Source organism: Colias philodice, chromosome 8, assembly GCF_061535455.1.
Source record: "Colias philodice isolate Cphi_HAF_F1 chromosome 8, ilColPhil1 Martin Lab GWU primary, whole genome shotgun sequence".
Taxonomy (NCBI): Eukaryota; Metazoa; Arthropoda; class Insecta; order Lepidoptera; family Pieridae; genus Colias; species Colias philodice.
This window is the reverse complement of record NC_143093.1, coordinates 2793144-2808022: the sequence shown is the minus strand read 5'-3', so window position 1 is coordinate 2808022 and position 14879 is coordinate 2793144. Positions and strand designations below refer to the sequence as shown.

At 35.9% G+C, this 14879-nt stretch overlaps 3 protein-coding genes across 4 annotated transcripts; 2 read left to right on the top strand and 1 right to left on the bottom strand.

Moving 5' to 3' along the window:
- The first annotated feature begins 582 nt into the window (after positions 1-582).
- LOC149486379 (sodium/potassium-transporting ATPase subunit alpha-4-like) lies at positions 583-4220 on the top strand. Its single transcript, XM_089697796.1, has one exon. It carries the CDS (start codon positions 693-695, stop codon positions 3741-3743), a length of 3051 nt encoding a protein of 1016 aa, XP_089553922.1. The 5' UTR covers positions 583-692; the 3' UTR covers positions 3744-4220.
- Positions 4221-6587: 2367 nt separating this feature from the next.
- On the top strand, positions 6588-8378 carry LOC149486378 (larval cuticle protein A2B-like). The gene is made up of 4 exons (XM_089697990.1): positions 6588-6745; positions 6945-7076; positions 7301-7531; positions 7764-8378. Exons 1-4 carry the CDS (start codon positions 6674-6676, stop codon positions 7872-7874), a joined length of 546 nt encoding a protein of 181 aa, XP_089554116.1. The 5' UTR covers positions 6588-6673; the 3' UTR covers positions 7875-8378.
- Positions 8379-10086: 1708 nt separating this feature from the next.
- On the bottom strand, positions 10087-14820 carry Ttc26 (tetratricopeptide repeat domain 26). Of its 2 annotated transcripts, XR_016315949.1 has the most exons (13): positions 14721-14820; positions 14512-14640; positions 14042-14225; positions 13810-13865; positions 13549-13724; positions 12999-13145; positions 12728-12851; positions 12217-12396; positions 11649-11846; positions 11333-11488; positions 11134-11240; positions 10388-10777; positions 10087-10246 (listed from the first exon to the last, which is right to left on the bottom strand). XR_016315949.1 is itself a non-coding variant. In XM_089697989.1 (12 exons), exons 1-12 carry the CDS (start codon positions 14721-14723, stop codon positions 10573-10575), a joined length of 1665 nt encoding a protein of 554 aa, XP_089554115.1. In that variant the 5' UTR covers positions 14724-14820; the 3' UTR covers positions 10087-10572. The 2 variants fall into 2 exon arrangements, 1 of the variants encoding a protein (XP_089554115.1); XM_089697989.1 differs by having other exon boundaries at positions 10087-10777.
- Between the last annotated feature and the right edge of the window lie 59 nt (positions 14821-14879).

Sequence of the window (14879 nt, the reverse complement as noted above, 5' to 3'; positions counted from 1 at the left end):
GAGCATAGCATCAGATAAATATCAAGTTAATGTCATTAATGTTGAGTGACACAAATTTCAACCTTATCTCTATGTGTTGCGTTTCAAATTTATATCTATCGAAAACTAACGCCCTCTGTTGTGGAGTAGCTGAATGTTTTCGAATTTGGAATTTCTGTGCAATGAGAAACAAAACAGCTAATATACCTAGGGATGTTATACTAAAATAAACCGTAACATGGTGCGTTAGGGTACATATTGAAATGCTGAATTTATAACCTAAGTCAGTTTTTACTCAAATTAAGCTGTCCAATCAAAGGCATAGTTTACTTGTAGTATACTGTATAATTATCGGTTTAAATGTGTGGGTTTGGCGACACTGGTTTTCATACTAATTAGACATTACAGCACTTCTATATGTTTTTACTGTTCTGTGATGTATTATATTGGAGGTATTTTTATGAATAAATATTTTTAGATTTTATTTGTGTTTTCTTATTTTTAAACTTAACGAAATCATTATTTATGAATTTTAAGATGAATTTATTAGAATTATTATTCTATTAGAACTTTTTTAAACTTTATGCTGCCTTCAAATAAGCATTTAAGTTGACTGACAGAATTATTTAAGTCACTCAAATATCTGTTATTCTTTAATTTTAAGATAAAACGAAATTTAATATTTCTTTGAAGAGCTGTGTTAGGTTATTACAATGCCACATCAGTCTCATCGTCGATCAAGTACTTCTTTGGTAGGAGGCAGGCGACCGAGTCTTCAGCACGCGGGACCTGATGTCTCGGAACTCACGCTTCTTAAGGAGGAAACACATACCGGTGATCACTTCCTTACGCCAACCCAACTAGAAGTTGTTTACCGGACCAACGTCACAAATGGCCTCACCGAGAACTTCGCAAAGGAAATGCTAGAAACCTACGGACCAAACCAATTGAAAGAACTAAAAGGAAACAGTTATTGGAAAATATTTCGACACAACCTTTTCGGATGGTTCCAATGCGTTCTCTGGTGTGGTGCAATTTTAAATTTTATCGGCTATTTCTTTTCAGGTTCTCTCGACTCCGGTGGTGAAGGTGGTCACACCGGTAAAGATTATTTGTATTTGGGATGTGTGATCACTGCCACTATAGTTGGTACTGGCCTTTTCGGGTTTTATCAAGAAGCTAAGAACATGGCAGTAATGAGTGGCTTTGAAAAATTGGTTCCACCGAACGCAGCCGTTATCAGAGAAGGTCAAAAGAGGATTATTCCAAATTGCGATGTCGTTATTGGTGATATCGTTGAAATGACAGGCGGCGAAGTGGTCCCGGCTGACGTCAGAATACTTACGTGCACCAATTTTAAAACTGATATGTCTTCACTGACTGGCGAATCTGAACCTATTAAACATCGACCGGAGTGTACAAACGCTAACCCGTTGGAATCTAAGAATATGGCATACTTTGGATGTCCCATTACTGAAGGATCTGCAAAAGGGGTTGTTATTGCAACTGGTGAAATGACTCAAATTGGAAAAATTGCTGGTTTGGTTACTGGTTTAGAAAAAGAAGAAACACCAATAGCTAAAGAAATAACACATTTTATTAAGCTTATATGTTGCGTAGCATTTACTTTCGGATTTTTATTCTTTGTTATGGTGTATTTAATTCAAAAGAGCTGGTTGTCAGCACTTCAATATATGTTAGGTATTATCCTAGCCAATGTCCCGGAAGGACTTATTGTAACGCTTACTGTTTGTATGACCCTGTCAGCTAAAAATTTAAAGAAGAAAAATTGCTTAGCGAAAACTCTTCAAGCCGTAGAGACTTTAGGATCAACATCGTGCATTTGTTCAGATAAAACTGGAACACTGACGGAAAATCAGATGAATGTGTCACATTTGTTCTGTAATTATACAATATTTGACAAAAACGATCATGAACATGTTTCGGATCATTCATATGCTACTTTAACTCTTGCTGCGTCATTAAACCTTAAGGCTACTTTTGCAGTCGACACTATGAATCTTCCAATTGAAAAAAGAAAAATAATAGGCGATGCTTCTGAATCAGCGATATTAAGATACATGGAACTGAATCGATCTGCAACACAAATAAGAGAAAATAATCCTAGAGAAGCAGAAATTCCATTTAGTTCGGCGTACAAGTACCAAGTAACAATACACCGGATGCAAGCTACTCATAGTTATTATTTAATAATGAAAGGAGCTCCTGAAATCGTCGTAGAATTTTGTACCAAAGTTATAACTGATGAAGACGACCAGCCTTTGACTCCACAAGCAAAGAAAGAATTAAAAGCTAGTTTTATTAAACTTGCAAATATGGGCGAACGTGTCATAGGATACTGTGATTATAATTTACCATTAAGTGAATATCCGTTGGGGTACAAATTCGATACGCAACAGCGAAATTTTCCAGTTGAAAATTTAAGATTCATTGGGGCCATATCAATGATAGATCCGCCTCGAAGAGATATAGATAAATCTATTGGCTTGTGTCGACAGGCTGGCATTCGAGTGATAATGGTAACGGGAGACCACCCAGTAACTGCTTTAGCAATATCTAGACAATGTGGGACTATCACACAACCTACGGCCTATGATTATGCTTTTGAACATCATATTGATTTGTCCGACGTACCATCGCATATAAAAAATCAGTTCAAAGCGGCTGTAATTACGGGCGATGAATTGCGAAAAATGAGTGTTAATGATTTAAAAGCTGCACAAAAGAAATATGAAGAAATTACTTTTGCGAGAACAAGTCCTCAGCAGAAACTATTTATTGTAGAAACATATCAAGCGCTGGAGCATGTAGTCGCTGTTACTGGTGATGGAGTGAACGATTCGCCCGCTTTAAAAAGGGCCGATATTGGTATTGCCATGGGTATAACAGGGACAGAAGTTTCTAAACAAGCAGCCGATATGATCCTATTAGACGACAACTTCGCTTCCATTGTGCTTGGTATTCAGGAAGGTAGAAGAATTTTTGACAATTTAAAGAAAACAATAGCGTATACATTAACGTCGAATACTCCTGAAATGCTGCCATTTGTTTTGTATGCTTGTGTAGGAATGCCCTTACCGATGACTTTGATATTAATATTAGTCGTGAACGTTGGGACTGATCTTTTACCTGCAATGAGTCTAGCATATGAGACATCAGAACACGATATAATGTCTTTGCCTCCTAGGAAACCAACAGACCATCTCGTAAATCGCATGCTCATTTTCATGGCATATTTTCAAATAGGCATGATACAATTTTTTGCAGGAATGTATGCATATTTTATTGTATTTGCCCAAAGTGGTTTTTTTCCATCAAGTATATTATTTGTACGCCACGATTGGGAGTCACCTTCTACCATCGTTAAAGATACGTTGGGTCGACAATGGTTTTATATTGATCGAAAGCGTGTCGAACGGCGGGCACAAACTGCTTACTTTGTTGCTATTTGTTGGACTCAGATATCAGATGTTATTATATGCAAAACGAGAAGAATTTCTTTGCTTGAAAAGGGAATGAAAAATCATGTACTGAATATAAGTATTATTGTTAATTTGATCGCAGCCATTGTTGTGACGTATCTTCCGCTCTGTCACGAAATTTTTGGTACTGAACCTATTTCATGGCATGATTTTTTCCTAGCCACGCCCTTTTTTGTACTTATGATTCTCGGGGATGAGCTTAGGCGATTTATAATTAGGCGTAATATATCAAAATGGGTTGAGGAAGAAACCTATTATTAAATTCAATTTATTAAAGTATAATGTTTTGCATAAGAATTCATTTCATAAAAATAGAATGCATTAATTTAAGTTCTTAAGTAAAAAAGCCTATAAGTTTTCGTTGATAATAAATATTTAATACAATTATTGAACATTATCATTTTCTACATTGATTGCAATTGCTTTGGTAGATACTTATCTATGAAGAAACACTATATTTTATAAAGTTTATTTGACTCATTTTGTAACATAAAATAGCACTTTGTATGAAATAGATATGTGGATATTTTGTGTTCATGCAATTAAAGTCCTATTTAATAAGAAAGGCAGTTCGCACTCAAATTGCAATCACAAAACTTGTCGTTGCAACACGGATGTTAGGCGTGGTATCGACTTTACGATTTCAATTAACACGCTTCCAATGATATATGAATATCAGATAAAAAGAAATGCATTTCTCAATTAAATATTGGTAATTAAGTATAAAAAGTATTTAAACTTTTAAAGGTAGTTTTGGCAACAAAAATATGTAGTGTAGGCTCGTATTATTTCTTAAGTGTTTATAATTTAAAAGATACTCCTAAATTGTATTTTGTCATAATTCTACTCAGCAACGTTTAAAATAACTTGACTCTAGGAATATCTAAAAAAAACAGCACGACTACATAGGTGGTCGGTCGGGCAATCGAGTAGTGAGTGCACAGCCTTAATTCGTTTATCTTAGTGAGTTATATGCGATATGTCTAACATACGATCGGGCGCGGCCCAACGATATGAATTTTAATCTAGATCGAACATGGGCACAGCGGCGTTCTACCTAAATAGTCTTAAGTCGCTATGTGACCTACAATGTGCCCTAATGTGTATCAGGGCTTATATTTTCTCTTGTTTTGTTGTAATGATAGGATATGATTCGGACAGAGAAGAAATTGCTTTAGTTTATTTTCTAAATAATGTGACCCAACTGCTTTCGTCTCTACTATATAAATGGTACCTAATATCATCCTACAGTAATATATTTAATAAATAAAATTTTGATTATCTATAAGGTTCCAACCTAAAACACATGCATTACATATGTGAAATTTAATTCATAAAATATATAGATATCAAAAATATTAAGAAAAGCAAAAAATTTATCTTGAGGCGTCCCATTTATAAATTGAATTTATTAGTTCTGAAAAGCAAAGACATAAGCAGAGCGGCACCTAATTATCATAATTTTGCCCAGATTTTCCATGATGTCTGAGTTGTGTCTGAGCAATGTATGCTGGTGTTATTTTAACTCTTGAATACATTGATTGTCTTTTATTTAACATACAATGACAGCATGTGAGAGCACTAATAATGATTTGCGAACGGTTGCTGAATTTAAACAGTCTTCGTATTTGACTTGACCACATTATTCATAGTATTCATTGACTTGTTCAAAAAGGAAATTGAGGATAACAAATTGTATCCTTATAAAAAACTGTTTTTTGAATGTTATTTATCCAGTGGATAATCGCGTATACGATTTCATTTTCATTGAAAAGACAAAGGTTTAAATGAGATTCTCAGTAGACACCTACCTACCTAGGTACCTACTTTACTAAAAACTTAAAAATGTAATCGGTGTACCTGCTTGGCTACTCATAGGTACAACTAAAATTAGTTCCTACCTAAGACATAATAATTATAATAATAGGACATGACTTTAGAATTTAGACGCATAGGTATATTCGAAGGTATTATGTTATCAATATGCAGGTTTAACCTGCATGCAACGGCTGCATGTCTAATAGACAATTGATTGTTTAAGTATGCCACTTTATCAAAAAAGAAGTAAGTACTTAAATAAACTTTTGCATTATATTTATAACTAGATATAAATTGATAATTTATAGACTGCATTTCAGAATTTCCTTCACTAGCCTTAGAAAGATAACTTAATAATATTATAATTACTAAAAATGTCCTAAGTAAGCTATGCCTAAATCTGTGTATGGCAATCTAACGCAGTTAAACGCAAATTACATATATGTAATTGCAATACATTAAAAAAGGCCCTTTTTCGGCAGCAACAATTTAAAATTACATAATTTATAGGTAGGTATTAATTTCTAATATTATTTATATCGATTTAAGTTAGTATAGTTAGAACTTGTTTAAAAAGCAAACTGAATAATTCAAATGAAATTGATCGGTGTGAAGATTTAGACTTAAAATTGATGCTGTGCCAATCATGATATCGCGATCGATATCAAAATATAGCACTGCTAGTTAAGCTGCTAGTATAGCACTGCTAGCGGTATAAATTCCATGTTTTAACGGTAACTTCATGCAGATATTTACTCGTGTTATTTAAAATTTTATACATGTTTTATACATGCATTTCATATATAGATAATAGATATTTAATTCTAACAAAACCTACACACAATATAGAGACACATTTCCACGAAGGTGTTCATAGATAGAATTATAGAAAGACAAGTAGGTACCTACTAAGACTAATTACTACGTTTTATCGTAATAGTCCCATAACTTCATAATATAATATTATAATGATGATGCAATATATAAACATTTCAGTTAATATATGATAAAGGATAAAAGCGAAATAATAACTCGTTAGTGCGTATTCGTTTCCTTCTGTCCATAATCTTGACGCTTGACGTGTTCGCTTTCCAAGATATAGCTCACACCATTTATTCACGTCTAGATTTAAATTGGCATGATCTAGATAAAAGCAATTTAAATCAGATTTGGAATCGAAATATTAGTCCAATAATGTTAGCATATGAATTCAGTAAAAACACGCGTCAGATAGCAAGCAAAAACTATCTCGATTACTAAACATACCCCTAAATCCATACATTATACTCGTATCTAAGGTCCACGCGTTCGGCGGGACAAGTATCCTTGGTTTCGAAATTGTATCAAGTGTCTACACCGTGCCTTTATAAGCAATGCGTGTGCGTACAGCCACACATGTGCTCCTGTACACGCAACGACCGCACGCAATAGTCATGTACGCTAAGGTACGTTGTCTTATTTGTACCTATTTTTATTTTATATTAAAAATATAATAAATAATATTTAAGATACGAAATTCAAACATATATTTTTGTGTTAAAATTTTTGCAACGGCTATTTTCAAAATCAGTATTTGAATTCAAAAATCAAGCAATTGTTTAAAACAAAAAAATCAGTTCTCGTTTTACAATATTTGTGTTGCAGTTCTTCATTGTTTGCTGCGTGTGCGCCGTGGCGTCGGCGGCTCCTGGTTACCTCGACACCATCGGCTACGCGGCGCCCGCCATCCATGCAGCACCCATCGCCCACACGATAGCAGCTCCTGCTGTTGCTCACGTATACATTTTATTTTAATAAATTGATTTCAGACTAATTGTCTTCACAAGGACGCGTTTTTAGAAAAGTATTATAGGTACACGAACAATTCAATTGTCAAAGAGGAAAAGCAATACTGTCACCAAATTTTGCTTCTACTTTCTTGTTAGAAAGTAATCGGTGCTGTTATCTAAATGTCCATGATGCTCACAAGTTACATTGTTACTAATTTGTGTCTCCCGCAGGTCGTTCGTGCAGAGCCTGTCGACCCCAACCCCGCCTACACGTACTCGTACGGCGTGAACGACCCCCACACCGGCGACCACAAGGACGCCCAGGAGACGCTGCAGAACGGCGTCGTCCACGGCTCCTACAGCCTGGTGGAACCCGACGGCCACTTGAGGAAGGTCACCTACACCGCTGACCACGTCAACGGCTTCAACGCGGTCGTTGAGAGGACAGGCAACGCACATCCTGTACGTAGTATAAATTAAAAAGCTAAATAGAGTAAAAAGTACGTGCTAAATAATAATAAAGCGTTGATCATTTGTATTAGAAGCATAGATAACCGGTTTTTTATAGGTGGCGTACATACCTAATACATTGATACTTATAACTTATCGCTTCTATTTTATTTAGTGAAAAAATGCAAATAATTTGTTGATTTGCGTATTTCCTTTTGTTAATTCACGAAAAATCTTTTTGCAGGCTCCCGCAGTAGCGGTGGCGCACGCGCCCGTGGCGGTCGCCCACGCGCCCATCGCAGTGGCCCACGCGCCCGTCGCGGTCTCGGCGCCCATCGGCCACCCCTGGCGCTAGTCACACACGAGCTAGCTCGCTGTATCGTTGATTGGAGGAACGACTGACCAAAGCTTCTCTTCTCCCTACGGATTTGGTATCGAAGGCAATGTAAGGCCCGCCCGCGGCACTCCCTCGCCCGAGGGATACCAGCGGCCAACGGAAGCAAGCGACGATGGAAGCTTTGTTCTTTTTCAATAGCTTGAATTCTCGCATGGAATGGATTGTTACAGTATTATAAGAAATCAGTGTAATTTTCTGTAATGCAGAATAGGCGCGTCTTATGTATGACTTATTTTTATTTATTTTTTGTTAACGTTTGTTTAGTTTGTTAGAGTTCCTCCAGTCACCAATAGAGTAGGGTCGATGACCTCGCGAGTGCGCCACATGGAACCGTCCTATGTTAATTTATTTCGTACTACTTCTTGACTGTTGCCACGGACTTGATCTTGACGCGCTGTATCACTTACATGTAAATATAATGTATAGTTGATAAATAAAATGCAATTATTTGCGCCAATTAAATACCTTATTTTATTTATCCCACAAAGGCTTTAAACCTCTCTCTCCTAAAAAGGATTTTGCAAACACCTCGATAAATGAAAATAAACATATTCTTTAATCTTGTAGGTCTTTATTATTTGAAATCCAATATACAATCAAAAGAATGTATGCAAGAACCTAGGTACTCAAAAATTGCATCACCTTATTTTTAGGACCAATTAAAATAAATAAACTATTAAAAAGATTTATCCTTATCCAGATTGAAATGGAATGCAAATAATGTTATTTAAAGTTGGATAGTGATAAAAAGTCCGATGATATGGATATGTGGATGAAAAAAGCGGTATTAATTTAGTTCTGTAGCCGTATTTGCTAACGCTATTTATATGTAGCAAGTTCGCGAACACCCTCATAAATTGTAAATGAACGCAACCCAATTTCATATTTGGTATGAACAAGCTAATTTGATCTAATCTAAAACGTTTACTCACACGTAGTGCAATTATCCACTGCGCGCTATGCTATGTTCACGCTGAAAATATTAATAAATTAAGCACCTATAAAATTGCACATAATATGAAGCATGTAATCTTCTTAATTCCATATCGATACGATATTTTAACTATCGTTTACAAGTGTTTTGCGTTTCATTTCAATGTTATAAAAAGGAAGGTTCTTGTATGAATGAACTACTCAAACTTAAGTGTATACATAAATTTTGTTGTTTTCAACCACCTTTGTAAAAAAATATCTTCCTTGATATTTGTCTCCTGTTAGAACAAAAGTATTCCATCAAAAGCAGCATTGCAAATTATAATCTAAAGCTTGTCACGCAGTGTAGAGAGAGAATGAGCAATGCACGCCAAGAAAACATGTATCAATCGGAACCCGGCGTTGGAATTCAATCATTTAGGAGAAACATGTCACAAGTTTTTCCCGCTACCGATGTAAGGACGTGTGGTGTCCGGCCCAAGGCGCTAAATACGTGAACGGTACTGTGGACAGGTTCATTTCCCTTTTACTTCCACAACAACATAGCTAGCTATATTATATAAAAATATATAATTATACATACAAATAGGAATTCTTTACCATTCCACGTAAAATCACAGAAGTAATATAAAATTAAGATTTTATTTTATTTATTTATTTCTTTATTTGTATCAGGCAGCATTGCCCATATATTTATTTATAACACTTTATTGCACAAACAAAATTAGGACAAAAATAACATTAAAATACAAAAGGAAGGCATAGTTTGTACAAGAGGCGGCCTTATTGCTAAGCAGCAATCTCTAATCATATATTGTTAGTAGTACTTATTCTAGTGTTAGTGAAACTACATATACTTATTTTTAGATTTAAGAGTTACAAGCCATTTTTTGTTGATAAAATTATGTACATTATTGAGAACTTTTGCTGGTTTGCGTGTCGCAAAAGTTTACAATACATACATACATAATTACTATAACGAGATAATATATGAAACAACGACTGGCTTTTTTGTTGCTTTAAAATTTTATATTTTTAGAATAATTGTTAATAGATATCATATAGATATTTAATCAAACAGTCAGTGGTTGTATTTATTTCGCAAACGCAGGTAAATTAGTTGCGGATATGTCGCCAATCTTAAACTGGTAATTTAATAGGGTTCTGGGTTGATAAGATAAACACAAAAAAATAATTTATTTCTAAAGGAATATAAATAAATAAAACACCGTAGGTATGTTTTTAAATATTTATATTTCACGTAATCTTTAAATTACATACATAACATGACACTCCAAACTGAGCTTTTATACATTATACATTTAGATAGTTTTTAAGCCCACTATATCCCACAATTACATTAACACAACACACTACTACTTTCTTCCTTCTCTACTCTTTTTTAAAGTGAAACTTTTATTACATCGTCTCAAATTTTTTGGTCTGTGTAGCGCATGTCGCGTGACGGTCGGCTGCCGAGTAGGTATAAAGCAGTGTTCGGAAAGTTTCACTTTTACCGTGGTTTCATAAAACCACACAACATTTTTCCTTCTCTTTAATTTTTACACCCTATAACCTATTTTTATTGGTCGTAAGTCGTTACCAATTTGCACAGCTCCTTAAAAGCCTTTTACTTCATTTTCTCTTTTAGGAAATTTTTCTCGATCTCACATCTTCCATCTCCCTTCACTTCTCTTTGCATCCAATTATCTTTGGTTACACATTAAACAGCGATCCGATTCATCTGCGCCCACTTAGCAATAGGTCTCACAATGTGGTCAGCGCGCGGGTGAGCTCGCGGTCCGCGCAACAACGCGAGCGCGTCACGCAGGTCCGAGGCCGCGTTGGTGCGGTCGGCGGCCGCGGCCTGCGCGCACCCGCACACCGCGCCGCGTAAACCCTCCCACATTTCGGGACCACCGTCCAATCTGAAAAGCAGTATTTATTAATACTGAAGAAAGTCACAGACGAAAATAAAATAGGAAGCATAATACATATTATGTTATTTTGGTATCAAATAATGAAAATTGGACACTCCAGATACAATCTATAGATGTGAAGAAATGTAAAAAAAAATATGTAAGTTACCGTTACTTTACCTATGTAAGAAAAATGATCACCAGAATTCGAAGTTTACAGATCTAAAGAATATTAATTTGGTTTGAACAAAACTCTTGATATTAACTAAAAGCCAGGTGTTAGTTTTGCAAAAGGTGTAAAATTTATGATGTAACATAGAAATTCTAGATATAAGTACATGGCAAAGTGATGCGAATTGCGATACCTGTCGAGCATGTGGAACGCTTTAGCAGCAACGAGAAACTGCCCCATTCTATAGCTGTCATTCGCTACCAGTTGTAACAAAGCGAAACTGTCCGGTGTTCCTGCCGACTGAAACACAATATCATTATATTAAAAAAAAACAGTTAAAAATATTGAAATTAAATTGGTTTATATTTTCAATTTATAATAATTTGAAATACCTTTACACAAATTTCCCAAGCCAGGTGTGCCTCCTTATTCATAACGTGACACCGACAAAGGCAGGCGAGGTACGTGAACGAGCTGCGAATGTTCTCGTCCTGAATTTGGAGCAAACATTCTTCTGCTTCGCGATAAAATCCCGTTCCAACTTTTGCCTAAGCAATTTATACATTTCGTTAATTAATTATTTAACTATGCATACAGTCAAAAAGTTTCTAATGTTCAGAAATGTTTTACAACTTAATAATGTACAACAAAATAAATTTTTGAAAGGTTTGTTACTTTTTACCGTAGTTATAAATAGTAAAATCTTACCTGAGCATAGTTAAAGTTGAAAGTATCATCATTGACGAAGAAGCTCTTGATGGAGTTGAGATACACCAGCACCTCCTCAAACTGTCCCGCAAGGAAGTAGGAGGAGGCCATGCACTGCCGGCCCGGGATCGTGTCGCACTCAGACACCGAGCTGCCTACTATGTGGAAACTTTGTTGAGCTAACTTCATTTGTTCCTCCTGGATTATTAATTGAAATTAATAAAAAAAGTGCGTGTGTGCCGAGCACACGTGTCAGAAGTGAAACTTCTTTGGCCAGATGCAAAGATGCCTAAATCGTTGTCTCTCTCCACGACGTGACGGTATTGCCATGACGGGACCTTGAAATTTTACTCTCAACGCGCCTAAAGAAGTTTCACTTAAAAATGTTGCTTAGCAGTATGAATTTCTCAATAGAGATGACTAGGTATAAGTACCTTTAAATATGGTTTAGATCAGCTGCAGCAGTACCATTATGGTGCCACTTATAGATTATATTTTTATGGATGATATAACAAAGCATCTGCTTTGCACTGCCTGCACCTGTAAATTTACAGGTAATATAACTCACATCGCCAGTCTCATTGTACAGCCGCACGGCAACCACGCCGCGCAGTATGTAGTGCAGCGGCGAGGAGGGCTGCAGCGGCTCGAGCAGCGCGCGCGCCTCCAGCGGCTCGCGGTGCCGCAGCCGGTAGCCCGCCAGGTTCAGCCGCGCTTCGGGCACCACGTCCACCAGCTCGGGGAGTGTCTGACAATGTTTTAGGGGGTTATCTTTAATTTTATTTTGAGAATTAAAATAAAGCAAATGCTCAAAAATATAAGCTACGTTTTCACGTTACTTTTTTCATTTAGGTACATTTTTTTTCAAGTAGATCACAATTTGATTTACTTGCATGCGACATGAGGGAGAGCGAAGAGGACGACGGAACTGCGAAACCTGCTCGTGTGAATACCTAGACTGCATTCACGAGCGTTCCAGTATGGTCTCGGAAATAAAAGTACACAAGAACGCAAATTGCACGCAAGCTACTGATCTGTTTTACTGGCTGTATATTCCGGCATATAAAGTCCATAGGTACCTTAAGCGCTCCTTCACCGTTCCTAAATACAACTAAATTGTGTTTGACAAGATCTTGCCCAAACGTGTGCTGATCGGATGATATTTGTTTCAGCTCTGCTTCAGCGGACTTTCCATTGTATAATCTGAAAATTTTCATTTAATTTTACAACATTTACCATCTATCTTATTTACGCGTTGTATGAGATTATACTTTTGAATCAAGAAATTAGCAACTGAAATGAGAAGCCACAAGCTTATTATTAATCAAAATATGTGCTAAATCGGATAACCTGAACAAGTTGCACGCTTTGAGGTTAGATGCGATAGTGGAAGTTGGATGCTGCGTTAGATACACTCCTAGAACCTCTTGAGAGACGTCGTAGTAGTCCAACTTGTAATAGCATAACGCCACGTAAACATTTAACGCCATGTAATTACTGTAGAGTCAAACAACATTATTTATAGTCATTCGCACTTGATATATATTATGAAACTAATATCTTAGTGGCAAATACGGAGTACCTACTTGGCAAAAAATAGTTGATAGCTACAGGTTAAATTTATTTGGAATCTATTTCGGAACTCTATACTGTAATGATAAAAATATTGAGGTATTTTCAATAATAAAATGATAAGCTATGTACATTATATGAATCTGCTCTACATGGCAAAATACTTTTTTATCTTTACTCTAAGCCACAATTACCAAGAAATTTGTGGAAGAATCTTGACCCATTCCATATTGCCTTTTTCGTATCTTTTATAACTGAAAAAACGCAAAATAATAAACCCAATTTTAATTTCACTATTAAAAAAATTAAAATTCCTAATTAATTATACCGTCGATCCAAAAGTAGTTTTTTATAAACATCGATAGCCTCCTGGTAGTGTGCTCTTAGGTAGTGAACAGAGGCCAAGCTAAGCTGGTCTTCAGGAACATCACGTAGCGTGGCGTGTGCGCGCATGAGAGCTTCCTCGTCCCCTAGTTTGTGAGCCAAGTGGAATTCAAGACGGTTCTGAAATCGTTCCCAATATTTTGTTTAGCGTTAGTATTGCGTGTTAATGTAATGTTAGAACAATTTGTGACAAATAGATATTTACCTTCAAAGCACATTTCGGCGCTTCTTTTACAGTTTCTTGTGACTCTTTATACATACCTGTAAAAAAATTTTTTAACTTTTCTCATGCCATTTCCATGATTAAATTTTGATGTCGTAATTTGGGACCTATGTCATACACATTCGCATGCATTAGGTATTCATTGCTCTACATTCTACTATACTATCTCGAACGTTGCCTTTCAAATCATTATTATTATTTATATTGTAAATACCCAAGTAAAAGTAGCAAACAGCGATGTCCAATGCAATATTATCAGCTACGCGCGAGTCCAGATTCTCTCTATCCCGTATCTCCAAGTACTTGTTCAACGCGCGCCGGTACTCGCCCAGGTGGAACCGGCACCACGCGATCCACACTGGCACCCACACTTCTGTGTTGCCTTCATGCGCTAGAAACTGTGGGATACGTAGGTATTAATTTTAGAAAAATGGTTTAAAGTAGGTTAATATACCTATACATTAAATAAAAAAAAATATATATTAAATAAAAATATACACATTTCGAAGGTTTACGTTGCAAACGTATTGATACTAAAATTATAACTTGAGTTATGAAAGTTGAAAAGCAAGTTGCGATATATCACTTAAACCTAACATAACATGTGATTTTGATTCATCCGAAAATTTTCTTTTCTTAACCGATTACGTAATACGGTAATAGGATGTTCTAAATGAATCACACCTCGAGCATTGTGATAGCTCCACTGTAGTCTCTCTTCATGAGAAAGTCTTCCAGTTCGGGAAACTGTTTTTTCGCAGAATCGCTTCTTCCCATTTTACCATCACTGGCAGGCTTTGCTCGGGATAAAATCTGTGGATTATTGGAATACTTGCCGTAGTTTACATAAATTAAATTACTACATATTTCAAAATATTGTAAATACAATTTACCATAATATTTTAGACGAAGAGTACACTGGAGTAAATAGGAATAAGTTATTGCCATTAATTGTTTGTTTACGCGTTGCTGTTGCTATGGCAACTGCACAATTATCACAGAGTAGGTTAATGCTACGGCGGGAAAAAAAAGTTTGAAATGATGTTGAAATG

Bases quoted from the DNA above. Each gene is read 5' to 3' on its own strand.
- LOC149486379 (XM_089697796.1), top strand. From the start codon at position 693: ATGCCACATCAGTCTCATCGTCGATCAAGTACTTCTTTGGTAGGAGGC.
- LOC149486378 (XM_089697990.1), top strand. From the start codon at position 6,674: ATGCGTGTGCGTACAGCCACACATGTGCTCCTGTACACGCAACGACCG. The intron at 6,746-6,944 runs GTACGTTGTCTT...TTTGTGTTGCAG, and splicing joins CAATAGTCATGTACGCTAAG to TTCTTCATTGTTTGCTGCGT. The intron at 7,532-7,763 runs GTACGTAGTATA...ATCTTTTTGCAG, and splicing joins GGACAGGCAACGCACATCCT to GCTCCCGCAGTAGCGGTGGC.
- Ttc26 (XM_089697989.1), bottom strand. The intron at 11,489-11,648 runs GTAAGATTTTAC...TAAATTGCTTAG, and splicing joins TCAACTTTAACTATGCTCAG to GCAAAAGTTGGAACGGGATT. The intron at 11,241-11,332 runs GTATTTCAAATT...ATTGTGTTTCAG, and splicing joins CTTGGGAAATTTGTGTAAAG to TCGGCAGGAACACCGGACAG.